General features: G+C 49.5%; 1 protein-coding gene across 2 annotated transcripts in view; it reads left to right on the top strand.

The window, feature by feature from the left end:
- Positions 1 to 610: 610 nt before the first annotated feature.
- LOC122378931 (DNA replication ATP-dependent helicase/nuclease DNA2-like) overlaps positions 611 to 21,688 on the top strand; it is a 46,769-nt gene continuing 25,691 nt past the window's right edge. The window contains exons 1-3 of one of the 2 annotated variants that reach the window (XM_043360617.1): positions 611 to 747; positions 1,205 to 1,303; positions 4,029 to 5,182. In XM_043360617.1, coding sequence (XP_043216552.1) covers positions 1,283 to 1,303; positions 4,029 to 5,182 — 1,175 coding nt within the window. In that variant the 5' untranslated portion in view covers positions 611 to 747; positions 1,205 to 1,282. Of the gene's footprint in view, positions 930 to 1,204; positions 1,304 to 4,028; positions 5,183 to 21,688 lie in introns of both variants that reach the window. The other variant, XM_043360616.1, reaches the window with a different exon arrangement.

The following is a 21,688-nucleotide window of genomic DNA, read 5'->3' as shown; positions in this document are numbered from 1 at the left end:
TGGGCACTGGTGTGGAGGCCGAGCGCCGTTCACAGACAACGCACCACAGGCGGCACGGCGAGCCACAGACGTCACCACACCTGTCAGCAGGTTGTGGTGGTGCTAGGGTGCCTGCCCAGACCAATGCCTCCCCCTTTATCCTATCATCCTCCCGGCTCTGAAATGGTCTTGCCAGACCGAAAGGGCCTAACCCAACAAAACAAACAAACAAACAAATCACTCTGCCGCACGTAGGTAATCGCGCTCCGTGCAGCTACTCACACATCATGACAGTGACTGTCCACTTGTCCGGCTCGAAACTGACGGTTTGATTGAGGTTACTGAGGAGTGAGGAAAAAGCTTTTTGCGTCCGAGGATGAGAGGGGTCGGAGGTGCAGTAAGGACGCAGCCAAGGGAAAGGCTGCGTACGAGGCTGTGAACTGTGAAGAGAGGCGCTACACGCTTTACGTCTTCGCAGGTTGAGGCGACTGTGACTGTGTAGGCTCCTGGCTCAATCAATGCTGGCTCAATGGATCTGCTGGAGGCTAGCGACATCTATACAACTTGTACAGCGACACCTAGGGGCTAAATTGAACTTATTTGGGGCCCCAAAGCAACGAGGAATAAAACCCGCGGCTGGAGGCTGGAGCGCGCGCTAAAACACGTTGTTTGTCAATATTTGTCACGTCGCATTTGCAAGCGATTCCATAAGCTCTTCGGTTCGTCTCCAAGCCCCTTTTCAGCTTGATTTGAACTGAAATGCAAAAGGTTAGTAAGAAAATACGTGTATTTACAATTAACCGTAAGATAGATCAAGATGGGTTTTGTGATTTTGAATCATGGGAAACGTTGTAAAGGGATTAGGCGGGTAGGTCAAAGTATCCTTGCTTACGATTGTTTAAGTGTCTTGATTGTGTGTCAACCTTGTTGAAAAAAATCAGCATCAACTTGTAAGTAAATTCAATAGCAAAATATAAGGTAAAAGTCTAGTGCCTTAAATGCATTCTGATTCATTCATCAATTAGCTTCGTCTAACTTGCATTGATATTTCATTCACATAGATGCAGTGAATTGTTTACGCTCCCATTTGGTTATATCTAGCTGACCATGTTCATAAATTTTAATAGCCATGATAATATGTTGTAGGTATTCATTGTACCGTGATTACGATGCCATCAATGTTTGTATAGGGTTTAACTGTTATCATGTCTTTTTATGCTTTCAGATTTAAAAAGGAACCAATTCAGCCATTCTGCTTGAGCATCTCTGCATTTGATTTGAGCATTCTCTATTGCCAACAATCATGGGTAAAGGCATCAATAAAGTAAGTCCTCAATTATCTTAAATGTCTGCAAATTGCTTATAATGTGTTGAAGCTGAGTGAAACAGATACTACATTTACAACCACTTACTTTGTTAACCCCCATTCACTCACTATTTTTTACCTACCTATTTTCTTTATGCTTTATTTGTTTAGTTTGTTCACTGACCTTTCCTAGCCTGAAGTTCTTTAAATGATTAAGAATCCAATTTGAGTGATTCTACAACTACATGGTCATACGCTGCCCACTCGTTGAGGCTCTCTTCCAAAACCAGCAAAGCCAAGGCAAAAGGTGACATTTTCTCATGCAGCTTACCAATATTGCACATGTTTATTGAGGTCAAAAGAGTTCTGATAAGCATGCTTAGTGCCTACCAGGTGCTTGGTACCTGGATGATGACACTAATTGATATTGCCTTGGTACTGGTAAATTGAGCTTTTATCAGCTGGTTTTGGAACTTGCTGATGCTATGAACATGTTTGCTGAAGACATCAGGCATCTGCCTTGAATATTTTATTTAGTCTTTTGACTGACATGATCCAAATGTGATCATTCATTTTACTATTCCAAAATAATTGTTCATGGCTTGTATGTTTCTTTAAATTTGCTACATTTATAGTCATGTTTAGATACATGGTGAGTGTTAACTAAACAGTTTCCACATGGATCAATGTATTTATCCAATTCATTGGTCGCTTGTCAATGACTGAGCTGGTACATTGACCAACATAACAAATAACAGCAAATAAATTCTCATCTAGTGTGACTCCCCTGCGTCATCTCTGTCACCATCTTGCTTCCTGCCTGTGCTGTTCTCGGACCTCAACTCACATCATCTCGCCCTCCATCGCTCCGACTCTCAGAGGCACTTGGTGACGATCGACGTGACGGGGAAGGCGCGTCGGGAGCCGAGCACCTGATCTCGGTCGATGAGCAGGGAGTTGGCCTTCACTCGCAGTTCGTCCTCCATTTTGGCCTTCTGCTGGAGGAGGCCGGCCAGCGCCGTCTCCAGCTCGGACAGCTGACGCTGCAGCACGTGCACGCTGTCGCCGATCTCCCGCACCTCCCCCTGCAGTCTGTCCATGGCCGGGTCCCGGCACAGCTCCAGTCCGGGCCGGTGCGTGCGCCGCTCCAGTCGGGTGTGCGCCACACGCAGGTGGGGCGTCTGGGCGGCCAGCGCGCGCCGCAGCGCCGCCCGGTGCCGCTCCTGCTCGGCGATCTCCTGTGTCAGCCGACTGAGCTCCTGCTGGATCCGGTTGCGCGCCTCCTGGGTCTGCTGCGCGCGCGCCGCCAGCGCCTGGTTGGTGGACGTCCACGCCTGCCAGTGCTCGCTGACTGCGCCGTGGGTGACCGACTCCACCTCCGCGCGCACGGCGGCGCTGTTGGCGCGGGCCGTCTGCGACTGCTGTACTAGACGCCGCGTGTGCTCCTCCCAGGAGTCAGGATTGCTCTGAGTGCGGTCCCAGCGCTCGATACCCGGGTAGAGCGCCGTGCCCGGCGAGGCGTTACCAAGTCCATGCGCGTTCCGATCCAGGTGGAGCGCTGCAAACTTATCGGACGCGTCTCGTTCGAGCTGCCGACGGGCCTCTCGCAGCTCCTGAAGGGACCCGGACACGTGATCAAGCGTGCGGCACAGCCGCTCGCGCATAGCCACCAGCACACCGGCCTCGCGCTCGAGACTCGCCTCCACCGGGTCGTGAACTAGGTCAGGGCCGGTGCGCAGCTGCCGGGCGCGCCGGTTGTCCTCGGCGAGCCTCAGCGGCGCCGCCAGCTCGTTGTGGAGACACTCGGCGCGTCGGCGGGCCTCCTCGAGCCGCTCAGTCTCCTGCGCGTTCAGCTCCAGCTCGTGCAGCACCTCGTGACGCCAGCGGCCGACGGCGCCGGCGCGCTCGGCCAGCCGCTGCGTGCTCTCACGCTGCGCCTGCGCCGCCGCGCGGTCTGCGTCCCGGATGGCCCTCTGCGCGGCACAGCGGGCCTGGGCACCGGCGGCGCGCCGGCGGTCGCATGTCGTCAGGTTGTCGTGGTTGGTCTGATGCCAGTCTGCCACTGTGTACTGGCTCAGTGGCGCCGTTCCGGTCACTAGCGGCAGTGATGGGAAGTCGAGGTTCGCCGGTCGGCCGCCGCCGGCGCTGCGGCAGCACTGGCAGCCGCCGGTCACGTCGCTGGTGTGGTGGAAGAGCGCGCTCATGACGGGACGGTGGTAGGGAACCGACTGAGGTCGCCCAGCCGGTTCCGAGCCGCCCAGACTGTTCGCGGGGTGACGGTATTGACCAAACACCGGCCCACCGTGTTTTCTGACAGAGGACAGCGCGGGCAGCCGCCTCCTGCTATTCCAACATTGCAGCAGTCGCGTGCCGTGCGGGGCTAATGGTTTCGAGTAGCAATCTGCCGTGACGTGCGACCCTATTTCCCAGGGAAATCGCGTGTTCCGTCCCAAAGGCATGCCTGCTTTGGAATGTTTGCGGTGAACGAATCGTAATTAACTTGTCCTATTGGAGTTCTGTAAATAACTGCGGATTTGGAACTTGGGACTTTGAATTTGTTGGATAGGTTTTGCTGTGGTCGTTTTAGAATGATAACTCATTCGAAAAATAATGACGCATTAAATGCAGTATACTGTTGAGATATACCCATAAATTGCTTCCGTATGAATCATGGCCTATCCAATGTCTTTGCTTTTTTGCATTATTTCCAACAATGAGCTTATGAATGTTTTGTTTGTTTCAGCTGTCAAAGTCGCAGAAAAGTGTGCCGCCGAAGTCGCAGACCCGGATTTCGGCGTTTTTCGGACGGGCTCCGGCCGCGCCCGCCACTGCGGCGTCCGACGTCATCACCCACTCCGCCGGAGCGGTGCGTCGCTCCCCACGAAAAAGACCTGCTCCCGATGACGTCATTAGTGTCGCGAAGCCGCTCAGCACCTCTCAGGCTGTGCCCGCCCCGCCGTGTGAGATAGACCTTGACGATTCTTGCGAGGTGATTCCGAACAACATGGGGAGAAACGATCGAGGGTCGGAGAAGGAGAACTGTTTGACTGGTATTTCTGACTGGACTAGTGCGACTGAGAAGGGTTTAGATTCTGGTGCTGGTGCCGGTGTAGGATATGCCCCCAGTGATGATAAGTGTTTCGACAGTGGTGCTAACGTACTTGGTGATACAGACAAACTCGCTGTTCCTGATGGAACTCGGTTAGTACAGAGACTAACCAAGAGACCCAGAAACGGGCCGGATGTGTCCCCAGATAGAAAACGATCGAACGTGACGTCATCCACCGCGGCGGACAGCGTTAGAAACCCTTCTGCCGCGGTAAGCCACCTGAGAAGATCTCCGAGGAAGCTGAATGGACCTGCGAAGTCGCTCACGATGACCAATTTCCCTCGGAGGTCGCCAAGAAAACCTTTAACCCGATTACCCGGAGAGACAGCGCCCAGAAAAGGACGAGACGCGGTCTCCGTGGATCTCGAGCGCGCACTGCTGGCAGGCGAGGTAGCCGCCGGCGTTCCGGTGATCAAAGTGAGCCCGAGTGCGAGGACTTCGGCCGGACAGATAGCTAGCGCCGAGCAACCGCACGGCAATGATATCAAATGCGAGATAGGTACGAATGCAGTGAGTAAACTGCAGTCTGCCAGTGACACGACCGCTGTGGCAGTGGACGGTGCTCCGTACGGGTCAGTCGAAAGGACAGAGGCGCGGACGGTTAGTGAGGGCTCCGGGCCGGTGAAGGTGAAGGCGGAGGATGCGGGCTGTGAGGTGGCCGTGGCGGCGATCACACCCCAGAAGAGGCCGCCCTGTCTCACTCCGGAGCCAGAGGAAGCGTCCGCTCTGCTGTTCGACTCGATGGCCGACCTCTTCTCATCACCGTTCAAGGAGGAAGGAGACTGCAGGTCAGTCCTTGGTGTACACCAATGTCATCACTCAGCCCTCGTGTCTGTCGTGGCGTGTCCGCAGCGGACACCGACTCATGTCCTCCATTTAGGGCTATGGTATTCCCTTTGGTCATGCATTATCTACCTAAAAACAGTTTTGAGGTTATTTTTTCATCGTCCTCTGAGCCACCTAGACTCGGGATGCATCTCTCGCTGCGCCTCCCAAAATATTCTTCCACGGACTTTCATCAGTCGCAACATAGCATTGGGCCAGACTCATATGGTGGCCGCTGGTCCGTAAAGCCGAAAACGACCTATCCATCCGTGTGTCCTATTCGCTGCCAATCTTGGCTTTATTATTATAAGGCTTGTTTTTGGTGCCAGATCTACTCAAAAGTAGCTAATGGCACATACATAAGGTGATATGACAACGGTGCTAAAACAGCACCTTTCCACTTACTGAAACTTAATCGAGATGATATGATGACTCTGACTTGACGGCAGATTAGTGGTCAATAGGCTCCCGATATTGGTGTGTACTGTGGAATGTGGAAGTACTGGAGTACTGTGGAAAGGGATGGAATGCAGACACTTGTGCAGTGTCGAACTTGCCTGGTAGAGAGCAGTCAGGCCAACACGACAATCGACTTTGACCATGCAGCTTGCAGAGGGGACGTCTTGCTCCCATCAGGTACGCGCTGCCAAGGTTGACGAGCCAAGGTTGGTGTTGAACCAGAAGATATCCAATTGGACAGTGGCAGTACGGTCAATCAGAACAACTGCCTATTAAAGTTGCACAGGGCGCCATACAGTAATTGAGGTGTTCTCATTGTGTGGCCAATGGCCATGATGCTGATCAATTATGGCATAATCTTTAAAATCGGAATTTCTTCTAAAAAAAAATATATTGTTTTTGAGTGAATCAACCATAAGAAAGAGCAAAGGAATAATTAACCTCGCAGTCGGCGCCCCCCTAACCCCCAACAAACAAACAAACACACGAATATGAGTTCGTAATTGCGTTCCTACATATTAAAACAGCACCAGCAAGTAAAGCCGTAGATAACTTATTTCATTTTTGATCGGCCGGAAAATAGCACGTTCCCGAAACAATATCCATGTTGGTTCTGGAGTTTGGTGAATTTAGTTTGGCCCTTTACGTTTTCAGTTTTTGTTTTCTTTATTTAAGATGGAGATCATTACTGCCCGCGATGCGAACTTTGTCCAGGTAGCCTGTGACAACGCTTATCAGTTCGTTGACTTGGTCACTGACTGCCAGAAACTATCGTGAAGAGCGCGAGATAAACTTTTCTCCTGGGTGCGGGCACCACAACATATTTTCCAGCTGTCCTTTTGCCGCCTCGGCCGGACTCGTTTTACCATGCCGTCGCTAAAAATGTCAGTCGCATCTGTTCAGTAACGCCTCTGTGTTCTTCGTCGTGCACTCGTACCGTGTCTGGCCTAACCGGGCTTTAACGGGCAATAGGCATTCCTTTCATACTTTATACTGAATCGACTCGGAGTTGCTTTGTCCCGCTGGCCAGGCGACCGAACTTCATTTTGGAAGCCGTGACAGCGGCCGCTGCAGCGCGGCTGTCAGAGAGACGACATCTGTCAGCCACCGCTATAATGTAGGCATAGTGTAATATAGTCACCGGTTGAGTCTTGAATGTAGTCATGTAAAACTGATTTACTTACGTTGTCTGTTCTGACTACTGCCGTTTATGCTGCCCGCCGATTAGACACCCAGGAACCCGCTCACGTTTTCGCCTTGTCCCGCGTTCTCCTTCCCTTTCTCACCTGTGCTATCACTGTGAAGTGGCTGTGGTGAATCGTAACGAGCTATTATCTTCGATTTCATAATTTGGTGATTTATGTTGATTGTATGATACACATTTTCTTTATGCTGACGCATGTAAAAAAGCTATTTTCATAAATTTGCCCTCTCAAAGTCCTAGCGCGAAAGGCGGTGAACTTCTTAAAATTACTGTATTACTATACTACTGATATGGAGTAGTATATGGTTCTGTTTTTCCTCAAAACTCGGAACTTCCTTTCAAAGCCCTTGCATGCCATTAAGCCACTACCATTACCATTAAAATGTGATCTACGACCACGGCAGTTTTCATTCCTTCAATATCTCACTGTAAAACAAAACTTGCCGTCTGCCGAGCCTTGGGATATATACAATGACTCAAATCACGAGAAAAAATCCTTCTGAGTTGGGATAGCATACAGCTTGGATTACCTCGAGCCAGAGGCGGTTCACGACGTCTAGCCTAAATGAACTTGGCTGCAGCACGCATGCACGGTGCACGTTGGTGCATGCGTGCTAGTAGGTAATCGATATATTGGGACGGGACAGGGCCCGTATCGGCCATATTTCAACGCTTTCGCACCGGGGGCAGATTTCGCACCGACCCTGTTTCGTACCCATGCATGGGTACGAGTTTCGTACCCATGCGTGGTACGCGCCGGAAAAAGGCAAATTTGCGTCATGGCCATGACGCAAATTTGCCCTTTTCCGGCGCGTACCACGCTCTCCTGTCCCCCCCCCCCCTTCTCCCCCCATCGGGCTCAGCCGATCAAAGTTACATGGCACATCCTTTGTCTGCACTGTGTGCGAATTTCACCGCGCTACCAGTGATGGTTTGGCCAGTACCCCGCAGTGCAGGACACTATGTCGGAACCTTGTTCTTCATAGACGGGGCAGGAAGACGGACAGACACACTCAACGTAAATAGTAATGTAGATGAATGAATGTTTTAATCATGTAAATATTGGAACATTAGATTATCAAGTTCAACGAACAAGAAGATATGGCGAAATATTGGTTACAGCATCACATTAGTAGAGCCAGCTACCGCTGGCATTTTTCGTCAGATGATTTGATTTGGTACAATTCCGTCTGCCAGAAACGGTGGGCGGAGCCCGTTTCATCTGAAACAGCACAAAAGCTGAATCGACACAGGCTTCAGAGTTCAGATAATACGAGAATAATATAGATAAGCTGGCCTCAGATCTTCTGATATCACTAGGAAAAACAGCATCACGATGGGCCACTTCTCAGAAGATCAGTGACCATTCAGCAGTCTCCGTTTATATTGGATATGTCAAATAAGAAATGCTATAGGTTCCGTAATGAACGAAGACGGAGTATATCTCTCCAATGTCTATTTCTAAATTAAAATTACCTCGTTACATGAATGTCGAATGAAAGCATCATCCGCATTTGGCTGTGTTTATCCAGATAGTTGTGAAAAAAAAAAATAGGACAGGCGTTTGGACGCGGGAAAGCCTTGGGGAAGCGACCGAAAAACTAGTTCCCGGTATTGGGCTAGGACCTGGCAATCAAAGTATGTTGACCCTAAAATTATGCTCCATGATTTAAGTTTGTATCATATAAAGCGCTGACCGTTCTCAAATTCACTTAATTTAATCGGCTAATGATGCTTAACGCGGGTCTGGATGCCAAGTCGGACTGGCGGCAGTATCACATTGCGCATTGTGCATATATTCAGGGCGGATACTGCAGCTCTGTACGCCACTCGAATGTGTGCTGGGTATATAGGGCCTTGGTTTGGTGCACGAAAAGCTGCACCAGTCGAGTCCATGCCGTTGACGATAAACTTGGATGACCTCAAATTACGTCAGTGACGTCATGTATGATGCCACGCAGGATCTAAGCTGAAAAGACCGAGTTCAACAGCCAAGATAACATTTCCAAAATAAAGAGAATATCCTTCGACGCGGCTGGACAAGACCAAGACCAACAAGGTGATGCCAAAATAGCGGCTCCATGATCATTTATTTGTAAAGTTATTCACACAAAACATCATAACCCAACCTTAGGCTTTTTGACGTTTCCTCAAAAGTCAACGGTTGACCTAAATATTTTACCAAATATATTTGTACCTTTGAGTTTGTAATATATATTACTAAATATATTACTAATCACTGCATCTCGTAGCGGCACACACGCTCGTTTTTTTTTTCCCGCGACGATCTACCTCAATGAATGGCGAAACAGGGAGGGGGTCGTAACCGCCCCTGCCTGTGCCCGGAGGCATGTAGAAAACCGACAGGCTAGGCGACGGTTCACGAAACTATTTCGCGAGCTGAATATTTGAAAAGTGAGCAGTGAGTGAGTGGGTGAGTGAGTGAGTGAGTGAGTGAGTGAGTGAGTGAGTGAGTGAGTGAGTGAGTGAGTGAGTGAGTGAGAGATGACTCCAGATCAAGTTATCGGTTAACATGACAAAAACAAGATGTCATCAAACCAGATAATGAGATAACAGCTATTCCAGGCCAAGTGATAGGCGAACGTGACGAAGACCATACGCTGTCAAAACAGATAATGAGATAACGCCAGAGAACCGTCAAAGGTCTTTCCGCCGGTCTGACCAGCCTGAAACAAAATAGCAGGAAGGATCTGCGACCGAGAGGGGATTGTGTAGGTCGGAGCCGGTCGGAGAGGGGATTGTGTAGGTCGGGGTCGGTCGGAGAGGGGATTGAGTAGGTCAGGTTCGGTCGGAGAGGGAATGGAGTAGGTCGTGTTCGGTCGGGGAGGGGATGGAGTAGGTCGTGTTCGGTCGGGGAGGGGATGGAGTAGGTCGTGTTCGGTCGGGGAGGGGATGGAGTAGGTCGTGTTCGGTCGGGGAGGGGATGGAGTAGGTCGTGTTCGGTCGGGGAGGGGATGGAGTAGGTCGTGTTCGGTCGGGGAGGGGATGGAGTAGGTCGTGTTCGGTCGGGGAGGGGATGGAGTAGGTCGTGTTCGGTCGGGGAGGGGATGGAGTAGGTCGTGTTCGGTCGGAGAGGGAATGGAGTAGGTCGTGTTCGGTCGGGGAGGGGATGGAGTAGGTCGTGTTCGGTCGGGGAGGGGATGGAGTAGGTCGTGTTCGGTCGGGGAGGGGATGGAGTAGGTCGTGTTCGGTCGGGGAGGGGATGGAGTAGGTCGTGTTCGGTCGGAGAGGGAATGGAGTAGGTCGTGTTCGGTCGGGGAGGGGATGGAGTAGGTCGTGTTCGGTCGGGGAGGGGATGGAGTAGGTCGTGTTCGGTCGGGGAGGGGATGGAGTAGGTCGTGTTCGGTCGGGGAGGGGATGGAGTAGGTCGTGTTCGGTCGGGGAGGGGATGGAGTAGGTCGTGTTCGGTCGGGGAGGGGATGGAGTAGATCGTGTTCGGTCGGGGAGGGGATGGGGTAGGTCGTGTTCGGTCGGGGAGGGGATGGAGTAGGTCGTGTTCGGTCGGGGAGGGGATGGAGTAGGTCGTGTTCGGTCGGAGAGGGGATGGAGTAGGTCGTGTTCGGTCGGGGAGGGGATGGGGTAGGTCGGAGTCGGAGCTGTCTTGGGGCGCATTTTGTCCAGTACCATCTTGGGAAAGGTGCTGTGTGTCAAACTAGCACTCCATCTTTTGAGTAAAGGTGGTTCATATCGATGAATAAGGGATAATTTAATTTACTTGAGGGATACATAAAACGGAGAATACAGCTTTCTCCGATGACAGGAGGGGAAATGCGGAGGATGGAATATGGCCGCATGCGTAAATACAATAGCTGAGAATTTCCATACCCCAATATAGACGTTTTTTCCATTTTGGTGATCGCTTCTATCAATATTAAATGCACAAATTGAAAGCTTTTATCAACCCGCGCCCTGCTGGGGGGGGGGGGGGGGGGGCTCCAAGCCGTGTTTGAACACCCCCTTGTGGTTTTTCGCGAATATCTCAAAAACGGCGGCGCGGAGCCCCGCCGTTTTTTGTATACCTTATCATACATCAATTCTACACATGAGGTGAAAATTTCAGACCAAGGTCATTTAAGGTCAGGTCACCAGGTCACTTGAAGTGACCTCACCTCATAGAATGTTTCAAAATCTGTCATAGCAACACCGAGTGACCGATCGCTTTGAAACTTTCAGCGATTGCTAAGGGCAATAGCATGTACAAAATGTATATCTCAGAATTTTGATATCGATGACCTAAGGTCAGGTCAATTTTGCGACCTCCCCATTATAAGTCAATGGGAGAAATTGAAATGCGCCTCTTTTGGACGAAAGACATTATTAACACTCCCAAACACTGAATTACAAGTGGTCTAGACACACTGAACATGAAAATGGTGTCCGTGACCCCTGTTTATGCCCTGAGGTCATCTTAGGTCACGAATAGTATCTAACAGTTTTTCGCAAATAACTTTTGATAGAGGCATGCTAGAGCGATGAAAACGCCCTAGATGTGTTCAGCTCGACGATACGGATCGACTGATATGCAACATGACCCTTTCCGGTCAGATCATGACCTTGACCTGAGGTCAAATTTTCAAGTTGACCTTTCAAAGTCAAGTTATAGTTCATTCGATGCGTCTTGACGAGAGGAACACGATGCCGGTAAAAGTAAGCTCGTGCAAGGCTTGGTTCAAAAGTTATTGCAGAAAAAACTGTTTCCGAAAAAATCGGCTATTTTTGCAGTTTTTGCCCCCTGCTGACAAAACCGTTGACGTTAGGTCAAATCTGAGAAAATTACTCAGAAAGGGCGTTAATAGGGCTATCGAATGCGCTTTTCCGCGGCGCTGTAGCTCTATTGGTTCCTGAGTTATGCGTTGGCTTCTTGGAAATTGTCGACGTTCGACCTGGAAATCGGCGAAATTTTGCCTTCAATGACCTCTGGTGACCTGACCTTTGACCTGACCAAAAAATTGACCGAAGTGATTTCGTCATTATTTTTGGCGCTCTTTCGAATGCCGCCTTCCGCGTATCGCTACGTGGCCCAGGAGCCGAGTTAGATGGGGGGGGGGTGTTCAAACCCCCCCCCCCCCCCAGCAGGGCGTGGAAATCCAGGACCCCGAGCCGGGCGCGGGTTAAAACGAGGTTGCTGGACGATGGTACAACCGTACAGATTTTAGTGATTAGAGATCACATCAGTTGGCGAGGCTTCTTGCGCTCTCCGTAGGGAAGTTAACGGACATTGCCTAGTGTATGGCGATAGTTGATTGCAGGTGCGCGGGAACTACTTTCAGACGGGGGAGGGGGGGGGCGGTTCCCGTGCCTATGGTTGACTGACCTAAAGTGGTTTGAAGCAAACATTTTACACCCTTTTGCCAAACAAATATGTCGAGAACCACCAAAAAATTGACACTCCTCCGCCGAAAAACGACAATATTATGTAATCGATGTGACAATAATTTTCATCTTTGAGCTCAGTATGTCCTGATGATGGTTATTTGCCCGAAATGACTTATACTTATCACTTTTTTTTAACAAGTTTGATTATGATAAACAAAGCTTTGCTTATGTATATCGTTGAAATGTTTAATTGAAAATCCCTTCATTCAGCATTCGATCACTGATTTGCACGCTATGTAGCGGGTGGTGTGCTGTCTCAGTTCCGTTGGTATACAAATATCAAATGTAGGCAGTTTCGTCTTTCGTCACGTGACCCCTGGCGACCAATGGGGGACCGTTTGCGCCGTGACGTTCGCGCGGCGCGCCGGCCGCTGGGTGATCTGGCCGCGCGGGGCTCGCGCTGTCCTCAGAGTAGCCGCGCAGATAGCCACACAGTGCCGCATCGCGTGTCGCAGCGGACCGCCAAAATGTGCCGCGATTCCTCCGCCAAACTGCTGGAAGAATCCAGAGACGACATGGTGCTTCATCAGGAGGAAGCTCCTCCGGGCAGCTTCACAGCGACACAGAAGAAGTTACTGGCCGGCCTGGCGCTGGCTAATATGCTGAACGGCTCTCTGGTCGCCATCATGATACCGTTCTTCCCCGTGGAGGCGACCTCGCGGGGCGTGCCGCAGACAACCATCAGTGCGCTCTTCAGCTGTTTCGGCATCGGCCAGATGGTGCTAAGCCCGGTGGTGGGCCGGTTAGCGCCCGTGCTCGGAGTGACACGCCTCTACAACATCGGCCTGAGCGTGGCCGGTGTGACGACAGTGGTGTTCGGCTCGCTTAACTACATCGAGAACACGGACCTGTTCGTGGCCGCCTGCTTCCTGACGCGGCTGGTGGAGTCGGCCGGCATGGCGGCCGTCACCACCTGTGGCTACACGATCGCCGGCAGCCAGTTCCTCGGGCGCGTCAACACTGCCGTGGCCTGGCTGGGCTGCTCTCTCACCGCCGGGCTGGCGCTCACGCCCATCATCTGGGGCGGCCTCTACGCCATCGGCGGCTTCGGCGCACCCTTCTACACCCTCGGAGCCGTCATGCTGGTGGTGGCCGCCTTCAACTCGTGGCTGATGCCCTCCGTGGCGGAGGAAGCTGGACGCGCGCGGCCACCCTTCTTCCGCACGCTGCTTGTCTTCCTCGGCTCCACAGACAACCTGATCTGCATGGTCACCGTGTTCATGTTCTCCACCGACTTCAGCACTGTGGACGCCAGCATCGCGCCCTACGCCGACGCCGTGCTGGGCATCACGCCGGCCATGATCGGGGTCTATCTGTTCGTCACCACCAGCCTGTACGTCGTGGCCAACTACTTCTGGGGCTGGCTGGCCGAGCGGACGCGCATACCGTTTGCGTTGATTGCTCCCTGCCTGATGTTCTGCAGTGTTGGTCTGCTCCTGCTGGCGCCGTCGCCGCTGCTCGGTCTGGAGCCCTCCAAGTGGCTGCTCGGGACCGGCATGGCCATCGAGCAGGTGTTCTTCGGCGGCGCGTTCACGCCCTGCTACAAGGTGATGCTGGACGCGAGCATCGCGCGCGGATTGGAGGACAGTCTCACCACGCAGTCGTTTGTCTCGAGCGTGCTGCAGACCATGTTCACGATGGGCGTGGCCGTGGGACCCGTGTCGGGCGGCGCGCTTATCGACGCCTACGGCTTCCCCGTGATGACCACCGTGCTGGCCCTCATCACCATGGCCTTCGCAGTGCTCGTCGCCATCAAAGCGTTCGTCCGGCACGGCTGCTGCCGGGACGCAGCCCAGGCCGCCAACAACAACTGTGCGCCGTGGAAACGGTCAAAGTATGAAACAATAGGCGCTTAGGAAAATACACGAAGGGGGTAATGCAATAGAATAGCGGGTTAAGGCCAAATTATGTGTTCACATGCTCATGATGTTGTACAAAATGTGACAGAAGCTAGACTCTTTGAAAATGCTTCTGCCGCTTCGCGCGCCCTCATCGTCAACAGTATTAGCTGTACCTATATGCAATCTTATAAGGCAGAAGGTTGACTTTGATATGTATCATACTAGTGCGTATGGGGTCACAATTGGTCTGATTCGGAAGTTTATGATATTGTAGAACCAGAGAAGTCTAATCACGTGATGGTGGTGAAAATGGAAATGTGTTTGATGTATCGTTTTTACCGGCTGTACATATAGCACCGTGTGTCAGTGACCACACGCTAGCATGACTAGGTATTTCATTTTGTATCTTTGTGGTAATACAACAGATACATGAATGCGAAATTTCGACCAAAAAATAAAAAAGGTATAGTTATGAACTCAGGAGCTCAAGCATTTCTTTCTTCCCTCCATAATGATAAGACCACGACGAAAATCCTCTCCCCTCGTCCACATCAGCACACGGCCATATCAAGCATGTTTTTTACGAGAAAATGGTTCCTGGCGCTCGTTTATTTGGCTTCTGGTTTGCTGCTAGGACTAAGTGTAATTTGAAAATCCGTCGAACAATTTGAGACCGTTATTAGTATTTAAGTGCAACGTGTACCTAATGAATTGGATGGAATGGGTTTGAATAGCTACCTTATGCCTTTCGAAGACAAACGCTAATAAAAGTTAAGAATAAAAATATAGTGCCGTGTTTTATAGGTAATTATGGATGATAGCTGATACATCTCCGATTCTTTGCATTGCATACTAGCAGCACACGTATCACAAATTAAAAGTACCAAAGCGTAGCGAAAATAAACGGAATGCTGTGATTAGTGATCCAATGCCTTTCGTTATATAAGCGTTTCGCAATCATCGAACATCTGGTTTGCAAACATCGTAGGGTGTTCAGAATGCAAGATTCGCAACATTCAAGCTTGCGTAAAATGGAGAAGGGGGAGGACATGGGAAAACCACTTCATCCAATGGCGAGTGTCTAGGGCTATATGAGCCCGTTGGGCCGTCTGTGGCCACCAATTTGTTATACGTCTTGACAAGAAATTGCTTCAAAATAAGACATATGCAGTTAAGCCTTAACTTATAAAAATACCACGAGGAGTTGACATTGTTCTGTAAAACAGCCCAACGACATAATATTTATTAGATGTTAATTGTTATGATATCATTACTAGGTTTACGAGGTCAATGTTATCAAGCTATTTAAGTTGTCCTTTTGCTTCTGATGCGAGTGAGCGACCATTGGATTTTTTCCTAAAAGAAGGAAAGCGGATTTTTATGTCTTTAAGTGGCGCTGAAGTGATCCCACTTGATAATCTGACAAGCAATCTGATAATCTGAAAATTGACCTAGGGCTAGATTTTTACAACTTATGTAATGAGATATGTGGTAGCGTGTGCTAAAAACGGCAAGCACCTTTTTGTATTTTCATTAAAAAAGAGGGAACAGGAAATTTCTCCGTCGCTATGTAAGTTAAGAACTTGATTCACCACCTGCTTTGCTCACATGTAATTTAGCCGTGCTGTGGGCTTCCGATAACATGGTTTGGCACCTTATCGTCTTTTTTTCCTTTTTGTTCAGAATAACGGAGATCGCGTTATTCTCGATCGCTTCATTGCAAGCTGATTTGAATTTTTGACAACTACCGTGCTGTTAATTTTTTCATAAGCTTTTGATTATCTCTCGAAGCTCTCCTAAGGCTGTTGATAATTTTTTTTTTTTTTTTTTTTTAGGAAATAGCGACTCTGTGTCTGGGGCTACCATCTCGCTTTCAAGTGTGTGATGTGTTTACTCAGTTTACTGTTAAGAGAATATCAGTAATCAGTCATCCCAAACATGTTCAAGACTCAAGAGAGCGGCTATCTTGTCTTATTGACGTCACTAGCGTAAGCTATGGCCCCGCCTGGCCACTACATAAGAGGAAAAGTGGCTCCAAAGTGGTTCCCCGCCTAATTTCCTACCACTTACTACAGCGAGCTACCGCTTAGAATAGGTGAGGACGAACCCGAGACAGGAGTGAATGGTCGAGGGGATGGATGCTGCTGTTTTGTGGATCCGTTGTAGCTTCGTCCGAGGTGTTTTAACGCTGTCCGTGATTCGTATTCTAAAATATTGCACGCTTTGGCTCGGGAAGGCCTTTGCTCACTGAACTTCGGAGGTCCCACATGGGGAAAAGTGGCCACGTTGTGATCATACGAGGCCGGTGGGAAGGGAGGGGACAGGTATAGAATAGGGCCATTCTCTATACCGGACGGGGCCGCTCCCTGTAACGGACAGGTCCGTTTTCTATACCGGCCAGCGTCCCAATCAGCGTGACTAAACTGACTACGGCTGCCCGTCCGGGCGGTCAGAAGTCGACCACTTCATGCTGCTCCGAGCCGCTGTTGTTTTAGTCTTGTGCTTGCTTATAGTTAAAAGTCATCGTGATTGTAAGCCAGCTATGGTTTTCGTCGTTTCGTCGTCAGCTATGGTTTCGTTACAGCTAAATATGTGCTTAAAGACGTGTGATGTTTTTGCTTTGTTTACGAATGGGGCTAAATATACATCCTTCTATCTTAGCTGTTGATATGGGGATTGGCTCATAAAAAGGCATTTTTGTTCATAGTCATTGATAAATGTTTGTATCCCTTTTTATCAGTTGCATTACCAATAGTTTTTTTTTTGTCAATTTCTTAAGAACCATCATTTTCGGAGAAAAAGGAAAAATAAATGAGATAGCATTGCACCGGCCCTCTCCTCGGCTTGGACGGCGCTAAAAGTGTGAAAAGTCTAAGTGCGCACCGGCTTGGGCACTAAAGACCAGCACGCGGTGACTACTATCTGGTCGGCCAGATGGACGACCGTTCTGCGTAGTCTCCACGCATTCACCCACCTCAAAGAGTGTATCCTCAATAAAAATGCTAAAATTGACCTTTTGCTCATAATATCGAGACCTTTTTTCAATGAATTTCTTCGATATTATAAGCATAAAATCAATTTTGCAATTTTATTGACTACAAAAATGCTCCGAGGAACGTTGTATAAAACTGGAATAAAACAAATAAAACTGAAATATATAAAACTGAGTGTATTCTCACTGGAGGGCTGACTGTCCACCGATTGTCTTGTATTGTCGATGCCGGACAATATGCCAAATGTGAACGCTGATCCATGAAACGGAAGGTTTATTTATGAGGCTGGACTATAAAGGGCAGTTGTGAAATGGTGAGTACCAGCTAGCGGCAGACAAAATGTGACTGCAGCTGGTGCATACGTCAAAATCTGCAGCTGTACCATCGCGAAACTGTACCCGCGCTTATCGCTAGCCCATAGCTTCTGTGCTCGTGTACATTTCATTATTGTTTATGAAGGACCACCAGTGCCTCTTCTGTTTCTGTTTGTATCTCCCCGAGACCAAGTGTTGACTGTTGAGTGTTGATATAGCCCTCCTTTTTCATTGATGAAATTATCAAAAATACTGCGCGAATGGCTTCTCTACATCCGCTGCAATTTGAACTTTAATGGCTACCCGCAGTCATATGCATTTTATGCTTCCCACATTCCGCATCGCCTATTTGGAAAAAGCCCGCGTTTAAATATGTCGGCGAGGTCGCTATTAATAGCTCCTCGACTGATAGTCATGAGTAGGTGCAGATACATAGCCATTGATGTGTAGCGTTCGCTGGTCCACTCAGAGATAAAACACGGGCACAAACGGAGGGAGAACGACGCACGCCGGAGACATGTGATCTGTACAGTAATAGCCGTAAATATGCCGAACCGAAATCGATGTAAATATAGATAACGCTAGGGGGTCTGCACGGCTGTGCTTTTTCACAAATTACAGCCCACCCCTGGCCACAGCTGTTGTGAACAGCATTGGCATTCAAAATATCAGTCTTGATCCCGGGAAAAAGCACGGCTGGAGGACGGCAACCCGCCAGTTTATATAACAACCGGCCGCATCAAAATATATTGGGATACAGTGACGTACCCAAGGGGGGGGGGGCACGGGGATGTTTTCAAACACTGGATAAAACGTCTTTTACTAGGAAGAAAAATGATATCAAAGTTTCATTTTTGTGCCCCTGGTTACCCGAGGGGCCCCTGATGACCCGATGGGCCCTACAGTCATCCGAGGGCCCCCGGTTTCCTGGGCCCCTGGTCGCCTAGGGGGCCCCTGGTAGCCGGGGCCTGGTCGCATGGGGGCCCCTGATTGCCTGGGGTCCCTAGTCGCCTAGGGGGCCCTGGTAGCCGGGGAGCCTGGTCGCATGGGGGCCTCTGGTCGCATGGGGCCCCTGATCGCCTGGGGCCCCTAGTCGCCAAGGGGGCCCCTGGTAGCGGGGGCCTGGTCGCATGGGGCCCCTGGTTGCCTTGGACCCCTGAGGGCCCCTGGTTGCCTGGGGCCCCTGGTCGCCTGGGCGGCCTGGGGGCCCAGGGTGACCTAAGGGCCCCTTCGGAAGCAGGTGGCCCCCTCCTGGGCAAAATCCTGGGTACGTGCCTGTTGGGATATATACAAATTATATAGACTTAGAGACATGTTAGTGTGGAGAGCAAATAGATATTATAGGATTAAATTGGACTTACTCCACAAGAGAATCGTTTTCGGTCGGAGCTTTCGACATGTATTACATGTCCTCTTCAGCGAAGGTCGGTAATCGGGGCGAAAATAAAACGTTCGGGTCGAATCGAATCGCACAAGATGTCTTGTGATGTCTCGACATCACAAGACATGTCTCGACAAGATGTCTCGACATCTTGTGCGATTCGATTCGACCCGAACGTTTTATTTTCGCCCCGATTACCGACCTTCGCTGAAGAGGACATGTAATACATGTCGAAAGCTCCGACGGAAAACGATTCTCTTGTGGAGTAAGTCCAATTTAATCCTATAATACAAATTATATAATAAAACATTTTTTTAAGCACAGACAGGTACGAACAGTTTCGAAGATTCAATGTGCCAGCATATATTTGCTAAGAACACAATCTTTATCGGCTTGGGACCAGAAAAAAGGTCTTATTCCACAAACTTAACCCTATTCCTGGCGGGGGGGGGCCTTTAAGGCCCCCCTTCAGGTTTTTCTTGTGTCATTGCCAAACGGCGCAACACTGAAAGCTCATACTCGGTGACTTTTTCTATACATTCATTGCGCACATTTTGACGAAAAAAAGTTGCCGGGTCAGGTCAGGTCAGGTCACCAGAGGCGGTTTGGTGTCCCCACCTCAGAAAAGTTTGCAATCACGCCAGAGCTAGAGTTTTTGACCGATCAATTTCTTCTCTTCAGGTTTTAGTTAGGGTACCAGTATGTGCAATTTGTATATCTCAGAATTTTCATATCTGTGACCTGAGGTCAGGCCAGACTCGTGACCTTTACATTACAAGCCTATGGGAAAATATTGAAACGCCTCCTGCTTCGTGTAAAACGAGTCAAAACCACCCAATTCTTTCAGTATTATAGAAGATTATCTCATCGGTGATGATCCTGGTGCCGCTAATCGACAGGGGCACCGGCAAACGTCATCTGAGGTCATGTGACGTCATAAATCGTTTTTCTGTCAATAAATCACGACATGATGGTGCTAAAGACTTGTAAGTGGTACCAAACTGCTCGCCTGGTCAAGGCGCGTCGTTTGGTATGCAGCATGACCATACCCCACAACCTCATTGATGAATGACCTGACCTTGACCTCAGGTCAAATTTCAAATTGACCTGTGAAGGTCATCACATACTTATTTCGCATCGCCTCGGCGAGAGCAACAAAAAAATGTGTTGGTTTTATGTCTCTATGTTTCTTAGTTTAAAAGTTATATAGGTAACTAATTCCAAAACATTTTATCGTTGATGACCTCTGGTGACCTCAATATTGACCTGACCTGAAAATGTCTTATGTAAAAGTTGTAGATCTTTAAACGACCTATCAAACGCCGTTTGCCGTTTGTCGCTGCGATGTGTAGTTTTTGAGATCTGAAGGGGGTGGGGGCCGAATCGGCCCCCCCCCGCCAGTTTCTTGTCCCGAGCCCGCCAGGAATAGGGTTAACCCTCGCCCGTATGGGGGGGGGCGAACGGACCCCCCCCGTTCGTTTTTTTGCGAATAACTCGCGTAAAAAGCGGCTGATCACGGCGAAACTATGAGTACCCTCGCGTTATTCAATTTTACACCTACCCTGAAAATTTCATGACCCTGACCCAAGTGACCTTTGACCTGTGATCTACTTTTCGAGACCATGTTTGGCCGGGATTATGATATTCGGCGTATGTCGGCTCGCATTAGTCGCGCGTTTGCAGTCTTATCGTGGTTTCAAGAGTTCAACCATGTGATAAGAAGTTGGTCCCATGCATTAGGGTGTGTGTCAAGGTCAGGTCAGTTCATTGACCTTTGATGACCTCGGCTCACTTTTTTAAGTTCTGCATGTTTCTTAGCTAGTTTTTGGAGCTGAATTCGAATTTAGCAACCATTTGAACATTTACGAAGTAGTTTTGGTGCCTTTGTAACATGTTACGAAGCTGTCAGAGGCGGTTGACACCTACTACGAATACCCGGTATAGGACCCCTATATGACCTGACCTGACATGACCCGACCTGGTCTAAGTGCAGAAGTCATTAATGATGTCAATTACAGAAAATCTGATTACCGATACCAAACCAAATACCAAGCAAAGCCGTGAGGATATACCGAAACCAAACCAACTAAAAAGTTGAGGAATATAAAAAGTTGGTATATTCCTCAAAAATGAGGAAAATACCAACTTTTTACCAATTTATCAGCCTCTTTTGCATTAGTGTTTTTTTTTAATACCAACAAAATATCAAACATATTAGGATTGAAATACCAAATACCAAGTTGGTATTGGGTTGGTATCGATATACCAAAAAGTTGGTATCCGATTGACATCTCTAGAAATCATCATCTGTGATCAAAACTAACATGATATTCGTGATCAGCACCCCGAAAAACCTCAGAGCAACCACACTTTACGACGTTTTAACAGGTCCCGATTTTCCCAACTTTTGGATTATTGACCTAACCTGGAAGGTCAACCAGTGACCTAGGACCTTAAAATTGGGTACCATCGGCTTCCTCTCGTCCGGGCAACACGCTCGTTTTTTCCGCGAAGCACTAGCTCGATCAGGGGCGAAACGGCAAGGACGGCCTCCCCCCCCCCCCTCTTATACGCTCGTGGATCGCAAAACACCAATACGGGCGAGGGTTAATTATCAAAAGTACTTGGCAGCCCACCGCGCTCCCCGTCCCTGGCGCTTCCCAGACCGTGTGAGGAGAGCCGCCCGACATGCCCCGGGGCACTGGGCGAACCGCTCAGCTGGGCCGCCGGCCGCGTTCAAGGTCGGTAAACGAATCTGCCGGGGGCGGGACTGGCTGATAGGGGTCGAAACCCATTGACGCCGGACGAAAAAAGCGTGGCATCCCTTGTTTCGATAGTTCGTAGCTTTGTGACTTTTTGTCTCTGCCGGTTGTTAATTTG

This window comes from Amphibalanus amphitrite, unplaced genomic scaffold, assembly GCF_019059575.1.
Source record: "Amphibalanus amphitrite isolate SeventyFive unplaced genomic scaffold, NRLGWU_Aamphi_draft 000068F_arrow, whole genome shotgun sequence".
Classification (NCBI taxonomy): Eukaryota; Metazoa; Arthropoda; class Thecostraca; order Balanomorpha; family Balanidae; genus Amphibalanus; species Amphibalanus amphitrite.
This window is presented reverse-complemented; position numbering and strand designations above follow the sequence as displayed.